The sequence below is a fragment of the Pecten maximus genome, chromosome 4 (assembly GCF_902652985.1).
Source record: "Pecten maximus chromosome 4, xPecMax1.1, whole genome shotgun sequence".
Taxonomy (NCBI): domain Eukaryota; kingdom Metazoa; phylum Mollusca; class Bivalvia; order Pectinida; family Pectinidae; genus Pecten; species Pecten maximus.
Window position 1 is genome coordinate 41417938 of NC_047018.1, and position 15183 is coordinate 41433120.

General features: G+C 34.9%; 1 protein-coding gene across 1 annotated transcript in view; it reads left to right on the forward strand.

The window, feature by feature from the left end:
• The window catches only part of LOC117326108 (metalloprotease TIKI2-like), an 89919-nt gene that overhangs the window by 15975 nt on the left and 58761 nt on the right, over nucleotides 1–15183 (forward strand). Inside the window, 2 exon segments of the mRNA XM_033882729.1 lie at nucleotides 2140–2499; nucleotides 2501–2701. Coding sequence (XP_033738620.1) covers nucleotides 2140–2499; nucleotides 2501–2701 — 561 coding nt within the window.

The window sequence follows — 15183 nt, forward strand, 5'->3', positions numbered from 1 at the left end:
TATGATCTTATTCAGACAAACTTAGCAAGATTTATCGTATATAGGTTTTTGTGGTTAGCTATGGTTCATTATCATACCTAAATTTATAATATATATTACTGACAGGGTGAAGCATATGGAAAGAGACCTTTGTAGTCAAGATGTCAAGGACTTTATATCTTTGGCACTGGTTTTCATCCCCCTGTATCTAATCGAGTACATCAACTGTCACCTTCGTAAGACATCCGTAGTAAAGTCGCACCCTTTCTGGGTGGGAGGGGGTTGATACATAAAATAGATCTAGAAGTTTCGCAAGTGTCTGATAGATATACTTTCAGTAAAAGTTTTTAACTGCAGCAAAAAATTTTAAAGAAAGTGTGTGGGTGGGAATTGGAAAGAAAAGGGGATAAGGTCGTACATTGTAAAAAAATGAGAAAAATAAACTAGGTGAATCTTGGGAGGTGTAACGTGTAAAATATTTTCTGCCTTTGAAAGTGATGGCAAAAACTGTGGTAAAAATGGAGGTTCTCTGGGGGATAGGAATTCAAATGTGTGTATTATCTGCCAATAAAGTCACTTCTGTATCTTAAAGTTCCACATACATGTCAACACATTTTCATCTCGTTTTGATTAAATCTGTGACTGCATGATATGATTTGAGAGAAAGGTAGGTTGATTGGGTCTGTGAATGGTAATATACAACCTTCCTATAGAACACAGACAACTTCTGTCTTACCCTTCAGATAACTAGCACATTAACAGTGGGAGGGGGAGGAGGTAACATTCTCTTGACTCTTACTCAGACTCATGATTGACTCAAGGTTATATACTTGACTCATGATTGACTCAAGGTTATATACTTGACTCATGAATGTCTCGAGGTTATATACTTGATTCATGATTGACTCAAGGTTGTATACTTGAATCAAGGTTGTATACTTGACTCGTGATTGACTCAAGGTTATATACTTGACTCATGATTGACTCAAGGTTATATACTTGACTCATGATTGACTCAAGGTTATATACTTGACTTGTGATTGACTCAAGGTTATAAACTTGACTCACGATTGACTCAAGGTTATATACTTGACTCATGAATGTCTCAAGGTTGTATACTTGACTCTTGATTGACTCAAGGTTATATATACTTGATCCATGATGGACTCAAGGTTATATACTTGACTCATGATTGTCTCGAGGTTATATACTTGACTCATGATCGACTCAAGGTTTTATACTTGACTCATGATTGACTCGAGGTTATATACTTGACTCATGATTGACTCAAGGTTATAAACTTGACACATGATTGACTCAAGGTTATATACTTGACTCAAGGTTATATACTTGACTCATGATTGACTCAAGGTTATATACTTAACTCATGAATGTCTCAAGGTTATATACTTGACACATGATTGGCTCAAGGTTTTATACTTGACTCATGATTGACTCAAGGTTGTATACTTGACTCATGATTGTCTCAAGGTTGTATACTTGACTCGTGATTGTCTCAAGGTTGTATACTTGACTCAAGGTTATATACTTGACTCATGATTGACTGGAGGTTATAAACTTGACTCATGATTGACTCAAGGTTATATACTTGACTCGTGATTGACTCGAGGTTATATACTTGACCCATGATTGACTCAAGGTTATACTAATGTTAATTAGTGGTTGTGCCGATTGATTGAAATAGTATTGTTAATATTTTAATTGAACTACATTGGGTATGAGTATTTAGATTAACATGAGTGGATTTTTTTATCAGAAAAAAAAGATAGGGTCTGTAGTGAATAATGATTTAGTTCTGTAGTTGAAATTTTTAGTGATTAAGGCCATCTTTATCTTTTTTGTTTTTGTTTTTTGTTTATAAGGTTTAAAAGATATTTAAAGTAACGCCACATCGGGGAATCTTCAGACTGTTTTTCACGATAATGGAGTTTTGTTGTTGTAGAGAAAAAACTTTTTTTTAAATGATGATGATATAGATCAATTTGAACTCTGGTCATCGTCTTGTATGTGATGAATGTTGCAGATCAACTTCAGTACTGTGCAGTCAATATTACAAATGAATACAATTTTTACACTCTGAATAATACATTTTCGAAAAAAAAAAAAAAAAATGAATTTTTGTATTCTTTCTCTTTGCAGCCAGATCATCAGAATTCCTTTTTGTGGACACTGAACCGAGATCCACCCTCCTACTTTTTTGGGACAATCCATGTTCCTTACACCAAAGTGTGGAGTCACATTCCAGAAAGCACCAAAGAAGCTTTCCAACAATCGGAGAACATATTCTTTGAATTGGATCTTACAGATGTTTACACAGTCACGGCTTTAGCCAACTGTCAACTTTTACCAAATGGCGAGAACTTATCGGACGTGTTGCCGGTTGACATGTTCAACCGACTGAAAAGCCATCTAGAGTATGTTAGGGAAAAAATGCCTTCGTGGATGTCTGCTGACCAGAAGGGCAGAGGAATGTACGCGGACTATTTATTTAATGCTATTCGCCGGAAACTGGCAGAGAAAGCGGCCCATATGGGTCATGCTGATGGTGAATTCTCTTACGGAAAGTGATATTAAGTCCAGAGGGACACCAGTGTTAGACTTGTACTTAGCTCAACAGGCGGAAAAAATCGGCAAAGTGACAGGTGCAATAGAGCGAGTGGAAGAACAATGTGTCCCACTTAACGAGCTAAACTTCTCACAGGTAAGTCTTCATACCTTGATATATTTCATAATCTGCATATTTTGTTGATTTAATGTAAAGCAAGGCTTTCTGGTTGCAATCTGAACCTTTTGGGTCTCAAGTTTGAGTTTGGGAGATCTTGGGGCAATGGAGTGGTGGGGGTGGGGGTGGGGGTGGGGGCTCAAAACTCAGTGACAAAAATTAATTGAATTGAAAAGAAGTTTAAAATGACCATTTCATCAGAAAAAAGGAGTGTGTTTGACAAATATTATTTTTATAAACATGTTTATGCCCCCTCCATGAAATGGGGGGGGGGGGGTTGGGGTTGGGGAATAGCCATGAAATAGGGGGGCATAGGGTACCTGTTACCCATGTCCGTCACGTCGCGTCCCATCCTGTCCTGTCCTGTCCCGTCTCGATGCAATGTAACTAGCTAATCTCCGGAACTGCTGAAGTTTCGGGGTGTCAAGTGGCAGCGGGGGGCATTTAGGTCTTACAGAAATTTTCTAGTTCTTTCAAAATTTAATAAAAATTGTAATGAATTAAAGCAGTTTTGGATGGAAATGTGAAAAATAATTGTAAACTTTCTCATTTTTAAGGCGGCATATACAACTGACACTGTTTTAATCAGTTATTTAGCCACTAGTTCATACGATCGCTTTCCATTCCTGCATTATATACCATTTGTTTTTAATTTCTACAGGAATGGATAAATGTACATAGTTTTGGGTCTAAAGATTTTAAAACTTTCTCTCACCTGTCCTTGGATATATCCTCTGATTACTACACCTGTTCCGTAAGTGCTGTTAACGGCACAGGAAGTGCCATTTCTCAGCCATTCTAGAAATTTTATTATGTTCGTTTTTGTAGTAATTGAGATATTCGTTTCAAAAACCTGAAATAGGTCAATTGTTTGTATCAGAAGTTAGGAGCACACCTGAATCTTCAGAAAGTACCCTTCAAACAGGTCCGTACAGACTGTAATTGTTCATTTGTACACCATGTTGTTGTTTTTGTTTACATTTGGTACTTTGAGTATGAGAAAAAAATGAAATTGAAAAATGGAAAGCTTATGAGAATATACTGCAGTACTGTAAATTTGCATGCATGATGCATGCTACTTTTTTCAAAAATCAATATGTGAAGAAAATGACTGCATATCATATATAATTATTTAACACAAACACATCTTTTATCAATTTCTATAGATATAAGATGAATGTTCATGTCATCGAACTAATGAATTTTATCACACCTTATAATATTTCAAAGTTGTATTTATTACGTTTTAGTTGATATAGCAATTACATTCTTTGTAAGAGTAATTCTTTCCCGACCCATTAAGTAACTGGCGATGATGGCTAGTCTTGTGTTCTGGATAATAGACCACCAATACTTTTCTACCCCACATGTTTGAAGAGCTCCACTTAGGGAGGTAAATAGTGTTGCTCAAACACATTCTGGGATCCTTGAAAGCCACTTTGGTCCTCTATGAGAATATACAGAGATACTGTTCTTTTCTTCAATGTCTTCGGCTTTCCCTGTTGTAAGGTAAACTTACCAGAATATCAACTTGCTAATTGTTTACTCTAAGTGTAAGTCTAGATTAATGGAGATAGCGGTAAATGTTCTATCAGGTTTGTTCACTTCTAATTGGTAAAAGACTTGTATGGGCTGAATATTCCCAAAAAGCTGTTATTTAAATTTTTTTTTAAGTTTTAGATACTGTAAAATTTTATACTTTTTTATTTTATACTTGTATATTTTAAACAGTTAATAGTTATCAAAACTATCTGAAGAACATGGCATTAGCCAACCTTCTTTGTTCGGTTTATTGCCCTGTAAACGCCCGTTGTAGTAGCTGGTGGCTACCTCACTGAACAACTTACTGTAGCGTGCCATCCAGAGTAATAAGGGTAAAGTGTCTTGCCCAAGGCCACATTTGCCAGCTTCTGGAGAAATACGAAGCACACATGCATATATGTGTAGGGAGCATCGAACCACGTACATCAGACCGTGTCCTTCACATGAAGTTACAAGGCTGACAATCTAACCGACTGAGCTATATCATGGTCCCATCGCAGGGAAGATTTCTAATACAGGGGGCAATTAAGCTCCATATTTATCAAGAAAATATGTTTTGGGGTATATGGAGTAGAATGCTTTTCCCAATCTTCATTTAGATACAGGGGGGATTCTGAAAAGTGTACAAAACTTTACAAGGTTATTTGCACTTAGCTGCTATACGATTTATGTCTGCAGATCTCTCGGTCCTTGTCTCCAGCTTCTTATTGGGACAATAAATTTAACATGGTGATTGATTTTTTGTGATACGGTGTTGGTGTGTGCAAGTCACTGAAGCACCTGAACTGCAAACATTGGTGTCTATTTCAGATAATTAAACATTTGGAACCGTCTTGTACACAAACCATGCTTGACACTAAATGTGAGATCCAATTTCAGGATTAGCTGTTTTGCCACTCCCAATGATAGATGTCGTAATGTCATTTCGTTTTTGTAAAGTTATTACGACCGAGGTGTTGGCTTCTAAAGAAAACATTATTATGGTAGCAAAGTGTTTCTGTTTTACTTTTTAGGGGGATCTTTAAGACTATTAGCTGGCAAAATGATGAATGTTCACAGCAGCACCTAGCAGACATTTAACATCAAACTACTCATTGTGCCTTAAATTTAATTTTTCAATTGCTGTTTGGTTTCTAGTTTTTTCAAAAATTGACGTAATGTGAGGTGATTCGGTTGAAAGCAGATATTTTAAGGCTGTGACCAAATACAATATGTCATTTCCGATATTTACCACACATTATGAATGAGTAGTATTATGGGATGGGAAATGGTTTATTGAAAGAAGTTTCTTCAAAGAAGTAACGGTTGATTAATAATCTTAGCGATACATCAATTTTCACGGCTGTGTTGCAGCAGTGAGTCATCCACATGGAAAAAGGATTGATGTTTTTGTGGTCTAAGAAAGTCAGAAAAATGTTTTCAGTGAAAATTTTTTGTAATATCAATAAAAAGTAAATCATGAAAAGCTGATATCTCTCAAATTATCTGACATATGTATACATATATTACATAGGTAATCAGAAATTATCAGTAGCAGATAGCAGGAGTATTTCATTTTACCTTGAAATGACATTCATATTTCTGATGTTGTATAAAGTTTTTATTCAACAGCTGTCATATTCATTGAAATCTTACACCGTGCATTTTCCAACTTCTGTATTCAACAACTGAATCAATTTCAGCTTTTCCAAAATTCAATAATCCATGATGATCTAATACAGTATTCTCCCCCATGTTCAACATTCAACAACCCATGATATCAACATTTCCCATATTCAACAACCAATGATATCAACATTTTCCATATTCAACAACCCATGATATCAACATTTCCCATATTCAACAATCAATTATATCAACATTTCCAATATTCAACAACCCATGATATGAACATTTCCTATATTCAACAACCAATGATATCAACATTTCCCATATTCAACGAATCCATAATTTCAACTTCTCCCATATATTCAACAACCCATGATATCAACACTTCCCATATTCAACAATCCATAATTTCAACTTCTCCCATATTCAATTACCTATAATTTCAACTTTTCCCATATTCAACCTCCTATGAATTCATCTTCTCTTATCTTCAATAACCAATTGCTTTCCAATCCGATATTCAACGACTTCTGGTTTTAATTTCAACTGTATCATCCCGATATCAACTTTCCTCATTTGAGATAGAATTTCTTAATGAAAGTTTATAAGTGCTGTTGATTACGGTGTGATAATTTTGCTGACATATGCAGAATAACACATTTTTAGGTTTCTTATAATCACCATTATTCATGAATTTTTTGTATGTATTGTCTTCAATAATTATAAATGATAGAAACCACTATGATATAGAACATTAACATTATGTAGCATAGTGATTTAGATTATGAACATTTATCTAAAGTTCATTCTTCGAGAATGCTACAAGAAAATGCTGGAATATAAAAAGTTCAATGAATCTTGTTTTGCTAATGGTATAAGACGTGTTTGTTGAGTTTCTGAGCCACTTTGTGGGCTGGGCATTGTTCCTCAGCCATCCTTGTTGACTAAGACAGAATAGCAGATACTTCTAATTGGACTGGACATGCATGTGTGAAGTTTGTGTGTACTTAGCCATTGATTTTATTTTCTCCCTCCATCTACTTGATTACTTCACCCCTCCTTGACACTGCTGTGCAGGGACTAGCAAACGGCCAGGGGAGCTGTCAGTAATTCTGATTGGACACAGGGAGCTGACAGTAATTCTGATTGGACACAGGGAACTGTCAGCTTTTTTGATGAGACACAGGGAGCTGCCAGTTTTTTGTAAAATAAAGCACAGGCACTTGAGCTGTCAGATTTATTCAACTGCATTTATGTGATTCAGTATAAGCATGATGTTGTTCTGTTTGCTCAAATTTAAGGATCCATGATAGCTCAGTCTGTTAGAGTTAGAGTACCAGCCACGTAATTTTATGACTGATGAAGATCCAAGGTGTATGGTTCGACCCATGTTTATGTTTCTTGGAAAGCAAAGAAACAGGCTGGTCTGTGCTGTCATGGTTGTGCCTTTGGGCGAGACATTTTACCCTAATTGCTCTGGAGGGCATGAAATGTGCCTCTCGCATGTTGTTCTGTGCAGTAGTCACCAACTACTATAAAGAGACCCAGCCTCAAGATGACCCTGGCTGTTCTCGGGTGATAAACCCACCAAAAAAATAAAATAATCTGCTCAGAAGTTTGTCTTCTCTCCTTCCCTCCATCCTTATAATTCTTTGATAAACTTTGGTCACTTTTCCTAGCAATGCTGCCCATGTCTCAAATGTGAAACCTTTATGGAAGGTCAGGTCAAAAGGTCATGGCCATCTAAAAATTTTAAAAACAACACTGTTCAGGACATGATCCAGGAGTGTGTGATGAGGACGTCAGATGTGGCATCATTAAATTAGATAATTAAATGTTTAGATTCAGTCATTCAACTGTCTATTCTTCCCTAATCAAATTAAAGATTAAGGTTGAATATCTATCTTTGAGAATTAAATCTGAAACATTCTGGTATAGGATTACATATCTGAAGATAAGTGTAGTACGTGTTATTGAATTCGGCTGATCAAACTTGTTCGGGTATTGCAGTTGTTCTTAGAGTATCCGTCTATAGATCAAAGGTTCTTGGTTTGAATCCTGGTCCGGTGCTCTACTATTGTATTTGGTGCCCAATAATTGGATGGTGGTATAAAATGTGTAGCTTATCAAAGGTCAAAGGCTCTGTTGAAGAAGGGAGAATGTAGCGAATTAGACTGCGGTCTCCTAAATATTTAATTTGTCATCCAAACTAATGAAGGATAATAAAGGAGGGTCTTGTGTAAGGTATGAATTTAGGTTTGAAGGTTTTGTTGAAGGCGGGAAAAAAAAAACAAAAAAAAACAGGTTTTTTTTTTTGTTGAAGGCGGGAGGGGCTGCGTTGGCCGAGTGGTTAAGGTGTACCGACACTTTAACACTAGCCCTCCACAACTGGGTTGCGAGTTCGAAACCTACGTGGGGCAGTTGCCAGGTACTGACCGTAAGCCGGTGGTTTTTCTCCGGGTACTCTGGCTTTCCTCCACCTCCAAACCTGGCACGTCCTTAAATGACCCTGGCTGTTAATAGGAAGTTAAACAAAAACAAACAAACCAAATTGAAGGCGGGAGAAGTATAGCGGAACTGGACTGTAGCTCGATCAAGCCATAAGTGAGGTTATGAATTAATTGTTTAAGAGGATCCATGATAGAGCTGACGTGGGATTTCCCCTTAGTCAGTAACAAGTGACCAAATGTTATCGAAGAAAAAGTTGATAACACGTTGGTATTTGAGTGGTATCAGTTTGAAGCTCTGTAATCAATTGATTTAGATAACTCTACGATAACACAGTTTGACTATCTAGGAAATGATTATCATTTTCTGACCTAGTGCATTACCTGTGTGTAATCGGACAATGACGCATCAAAATCTCTTTCATCTCAAGGTCAAAAAGTCAGATGTGTCTGTCAATCAACACATTCCATATAAATATAGAAATAGATATGTATGTTTGATTGGTATAGATACGTATATATATCTTTGAGCATGGTATGAAATTCCTATGAAATTCCTCTTTGTTTTTCAATATAGCAAACATCTATGTGATCAGGATGGAGTTCATCACATGATGAAAATATGCTTGATTATCAAGTCGGCTAAGGCGTGATTAAATTCCAAGCTCATATATACATGCATGAAATATGCATTTCTGCATTTTATCACAATTTTTAATAATCTTTTGAGTGATATAATTGTCATCAGCAAATTGAAAATGAAATAATTGATTAACAACCAGTGTGCCTTTTTGATGCATTAAATGCTATATGTAGAAAAAAAAAAACGACATTTACGATTGATATGCCAGTCTTAAATTATATACATGTACTTATTTCTGGCGTTTATATCTACTTTTATCTTTGTTTTATTATCCCTTAATAAATACCACATTTATGAAAAATGCACATAGACAAATTATTATCGCGTTGAATGTGGAAACAAATGACCTTGAGTCTGAAATAATTTTTCGAATAAACCTGAATTTACTTGTAATGATAGGCAATATAATGGTTGATAAAAATGGTACAAAACTGTAAAAAGTAAGTATTTGCCACAGCAGGTTGACTAAGACACATGTTACGTTAATATCTATAGGGGATCCAGTTTGTGTTCTCCATACGTTTATATGCCATACAAACGCATGCTGTTACCAAAAGATCACTTTCTTTTTGAAATTTGAATCTTGATAAATTGTGTATTAATGTTGAAGTCTGCCAGACTGGGAGATGTATCTGAGCCTGTAACAGCTGTAAACAGTTAAATCCTTGTAAAATGGCCCGCTGTTTCTGTCGAGGGAATTAACTATTGTTTTATTGTTAATTAACAACACATCCTTGATGTTGTTGTCGAGGTGCAGAGGTGCTGCCCCCTAGGTATGTATACAACACCCAAGATCTGCCGCGAAACACTAACAATAGTTTGCCAAACACCACCAATTGTTCATGGAACAGGTGCAGAAACCCAAGATCATTTAAACAAGGCGAGGAACTGTTGATAGGCCTGATAATTTTGTATATCAGTTTGATAATCGATTCGCAGCACTGATACAAAGTAAGATTACAGTGTCGTAAAATTTCGTATTTGCTAAAATAAATGCCTTTTTTTGCGAAAATATGAACATTAATATCGCTTCCTGAAGGAACTACAGTAAATGTACATATATGTATTTTAGAGGTAATTTAATTTCATCGTTAAAGTTATGATTGCGCTCATTACATTTTCAGTGTGCTATATTCCTACAGAAAACATGATTCTTCATTTTGCTAATTTGTTGAAATTTTGAATGCGTGAAAATTTAATTGTACCAAAATTAATACAATTACAGTATACTTTTATAATGTCTGATGATCAATCTACGAGGATCTTGTTCTAGCACTATTTCGGAAGGAGAAAAACAATGAACTATTGCAGTGATGAATTGTTTGTTGTGTCCTTTAGCTTTTACAAAGTGTTTAAAATCCCCTCCTCCTGAATGGCTGATCAGATTTCAACCAGACAACCAGAGCTACATGGATATACATATTGGTTAATTCATTATGGTGCATAAGCATACAAATGATCTTAATAATCTCAATGACCAAAATTGCGAACATAATTATGTTTTCAGTTAAATGATCTCTCTACTGTGTGTATATATGATGTATCTGTTCAGGCAGAGAGTACCTAGATCCAGACATTGATACTAGTTTGCTGTCAGGGAAAAAAATACCTGCCTTTGTTGTAGTTCCTCAGTGTCATCATCAATTGTAGTTTATCTTGTGATTGGCTACTAATTATAACAAGTTCTGTTTGAAATATTTCAAGGGTTCCACCCCCCCACCTCCCCCCCCCCCCCCCATCCACATGGCCATTACAGGGATCCTCTGAATTATTCCAAAAGGTACAGTAAAATAATGTGCCAGGGGTCAAATTGATTAAAATTGGATGAATTGCTACAAATGTATTAAGTTTGCAGTTCAACTGATCATGAATGCACAACTAACTTTCAAAGGACAAAGATTGAAAATTTACCAAAATTTTTTAAATAACTTTTTCTCAATCTTCTCAATAACCATGTCAAGAGCCTGGGTCATGATATAAATAGCCAGACTTCTTCATGAGCTACAGAACAGGTGATCAATACGGACCCATTGGGACTCTTGTTGTCCTTTGATGGCCGAAGGGCGCATTGTGATCATGAAGACATGGTGTTCCTCAAAATGGTTGGACTTTACAGTAAATACTGTAGATGATAGGAATACACTACAGGAGCTGGGGATATCTTGTCAGCTCTTTTGTTGTGTAAATGCATGCCTAGAATCTTAAAACGACATCCCTCTCAAATACCATTGCAGATATTCTTCAGTGTTTAGGCCTTTGAACTAGGCTTGGCAGTAAGATAGTGAATCGCGTTTGGTGCAAGCGTAATGCTGATCTCCCGGCAGACACAATGTGTTTTAATCTTTGTAACATGTAAGTGTTTTGGGGATCTGCTATCTGTTTACGATTTCATCCATTCTTCTAACATTGGAATGTGGGGTTTAATTGTTTAAAAAAAAATCTTGCAGGATCTGCAAAAAATATCTTGTGCGTTAAAACAACATAGATATCATAAAATCGTGAATGAGCTACGATCTGCTATCCGATAAAGGCAGTGTGCCTTTAGTACATCGTTGAAGTGCTTTAAAGTGGAGGTGATATGTGGAGAAGCCATTTGTCAGATTTGTTTTGAAAAGTGTTGCCCATTTTGTTTCAAGGTTTCTTCTCATTTCCAACAGATTTTTCTCATATTTGTATTAATGGGTCAGGAATAAGGTCAAAGTTTGGCATTGTATTGTCACTTTTTATCACTTTTTTCTGTTAATATCACATTGGTTTATATCACATTTTCTGTTAATATAACATTAGTTTATGTCACTTTTTCCTGTTAATATAACATTTTAATTTCTTTTCCTTCTGTTTATATTATATCACAGTTAGTTTATATCACCTATACCTGCTTCATTTCACTTATTTCTGTTATTATCACATTGGCTTATATCACATTTTTTCTGTTTATATAACATTGGTTTATATCACTTTTTCCTGTTAATATAACATTTTAATTTCTTTTCCTTCTGTTTATATCACAGTTAGTTTATATCACCTATACCAGTGTTTCATTTCACTTATTTCTGTAAATATAACATTGCTTTATATCACTTTTTTCTGTTAATGTAATGTTGGTTGATATTACTTTTTTCTGTTAATATCACTTTGGTTAATATCACTTTTTTCTGTTAATATAACATTGGTTTATATCACTTTTTTTCTGTTAATATAATATTGGTTTATATCACATATTTCTGTTAATATAACATTTCTATTTCTCTTTCTTCTGTTTATACATTTAGTTAATATCATCTATACCTGTTATAACATATTTTTCATTTCACTTATTTCTGTTATTATCACATTGGTTTATATCACTAATATCTCTTAATATAACATTTGTTTTGATTAGGGAAATGTTATCTATTTAAACTGAAATCAGTTTAATTAGGTCTAGGTTATTGTGAAATGGTTTTGATCAAAGAACGAAGGTCAAGGTCAGATGATAAAATCACAGATGGTAGGTGGACTTGACAGACATTACAATACTGGTACAGATTTAGAAAGAATCATGTTGATCTGTAATGTATTGGAGTTTAACACCAAATTACTCAGTGATCTGTTTTGAGAGATGCTACATCTGTAAGGCATTAAATTACCTCAGATTACCCATAATTCTCAGTAGTCTGACGAAATGAAAATCCGGAAAAGCGGAAAAATCCTACATTAGTTGTATATCTTGCTCAATGAAAACTGGTGAAAGAAGGTAATTCATCAAGATTTTTTGGTCTGAATTTTATAAGACTTGACTAGAACGTCTGTTTTGGGTCACTTTTATTAGAAACAGGGGATATGGGTGTCATGTTTGTATGTGTAGTGGATAAATCCGTATGATTTCTGACATCTTTTTTTAGGTTAGAGTAATTTAAATCAGCGTCAGGTTTTTTTCAACCATTTGGGTGTGAAAACTTGGCTTTAAATTATGTATTTCTGTTTAAAATTAAAAGAAGAAGGTCAAGGAAACGGGAATAGAAATCAAAGAAAACCCAGAGATTTAATTGAATGTACAACAGACAATTTTCTGCAGTAATTTTTTACATTTAAAGCTTTTCATGCTGAACATGTTCATCTAAAATCTGATTGCACTAATTAAATTGTAGTTTCTGTATTTCGTTTTCTCCATCAAGTTTTGTTGGTGTGTCAATTCATCACTGTGATAATGTGATTAAATTCAATTATTCTCTAAAATTTGTGTGCGAAAATAAGTCTGTTTAAAAGTACATGGTATCTATTATTCCTTCACGGTGAAGTCGAGGAGGGGATATAACATCCCATGTGTATACATACTTAGTATGTTTGTTTGTTCATTCTTACAAATATTCACTTTTTGTCATTGACAGCTAAAATGAGTTCATTTTTTAATGGATTTTCATCAAGCATCATATATTGGTCAAATGTAATAATACTGCAAAGGAGCTCATGGTTCTGTGTGTCAAGGTCAAGGTCATTGTTACTGTTTAGAGAAAATCTTTGTCACTAATTAATTCTTTAACAACTTCCTTTCTAAATGGATTTTGATAAAACATCACATACTGGTCAGTATGAAAATATCTCAAAGGAGCTTCAATGTGTCAAGGTCAAGGTCAATGTTGCTATTTATAGATTATCATTTTCATTGGTTTAGCAACTTCCTTTTTGAACAGATTTTGATCAAACATCACATACTGGTCAGTATGAAAATATCTCAAAGGAGCTTATATGTGTCAAGGTCAAGGTCAATGTTACTATTTATAGATTATCATTTTCATTGCTCCAGCAACTTCCTTTTTAAACGGATTTTGATCAAACATCACATATTGATCAAATATAGAAATACCTCGGACAAGTTCATGTCGGCACGCGAAGGGATTTGTATCGTTTGTGATGTCTTGTTATTTCATGTAATACATCATATTTGTCAGTGGATCTGTGATTTTGAAGATTTCTACATGGTGGCCTGCAAGCCTTATTAGAACCCTGTGCTAATTACCATAATATCATCCACTCAGTTCATTTCTCCACTTTGATAATCGATACCTCTGTGTAGGCTTGTACACAGAAATGGCTGTAAGTGGGGTCGGCCATATTTCTGAATGCAGTTTCATCAGAGACCATCAATACACCGGTAACTGGTGATAATAGGATCATTGATGTACTTGTGTCGAGGTACAACATAAAAGAACTGCATCATTACTCCATTGTGCTCTTCCTGCCATCTGCCTACAACTTCCCCCAAGGGAGATAATTCCAGTGTATGATGGAATGAATGACTTGATAATGACTATTAGGGGGTAATTGTTTAGTCGTTTAGCGACATACATTTCTATTAGCGAAAGTGTTAAATAGTGTCGGTAATTATGCGGACAACTTCCCTGGACAACTTTCTCCGACACCTAGAGGGATGACCTTGTACAAGGAGACCTCCTAATTTTGTTAGCTCAGGAGACTCGGGGACATGAAGAAACACACTGCTAACAAAATGATAAATGTTTTTGCTAATTGTAGAAGATTGAAAATGTTGTTAAGATAATGTATTTTGTTGCCTGTATATCTTCTTCATTAGTTTTGATCACCGGGTCATTTATTTTGATTAGTGGAATGATAGGCTGCGCTGGTTGAGTTATTTCTGTTGAAAATACACGTAACCTGAAAGAATTAAAGACACAGGCAGTGTCAATTTGTGAACTGTCAACACATAGCATGTTATTGACACTTTCTCCCTAGATCTATACTCATCAATATTTCATGAAGCTATCATGTAATGTATATACTTACTGTTAACTTAGGTTTTAAAAATGATATATAAAATGTTCATATACGGTATTAATTAATAAATTCATATTAAAAAGTGATATTTGTTGGTTTCATCGTTTTTTGTGCTAAATTTTGTAACTCTTGTTTTATATTTTATGTATGTGATGTAACTTATGTGTGATGTAACTTGTGTGTGATGTAACTTATGTGTGATGTAACTTATGTGTGATGTAACTTTAACACTGTGTCTTTAACAGCTATCTTGATATCTAGCTGTCTTGATAAAGGAGTGGAATGCCTCGACAGTTGACAATTAATTTGCGCAGAATGTTGTTTAACTTCTTCATTTATATATAAATCTTTCAACTGGCAATATATATATATATATATAACCAGGCCTGAAAATAAGCCCATCCAACAATTTTACTCTTTTAGGATAGATGTGGTAACATAAAGTG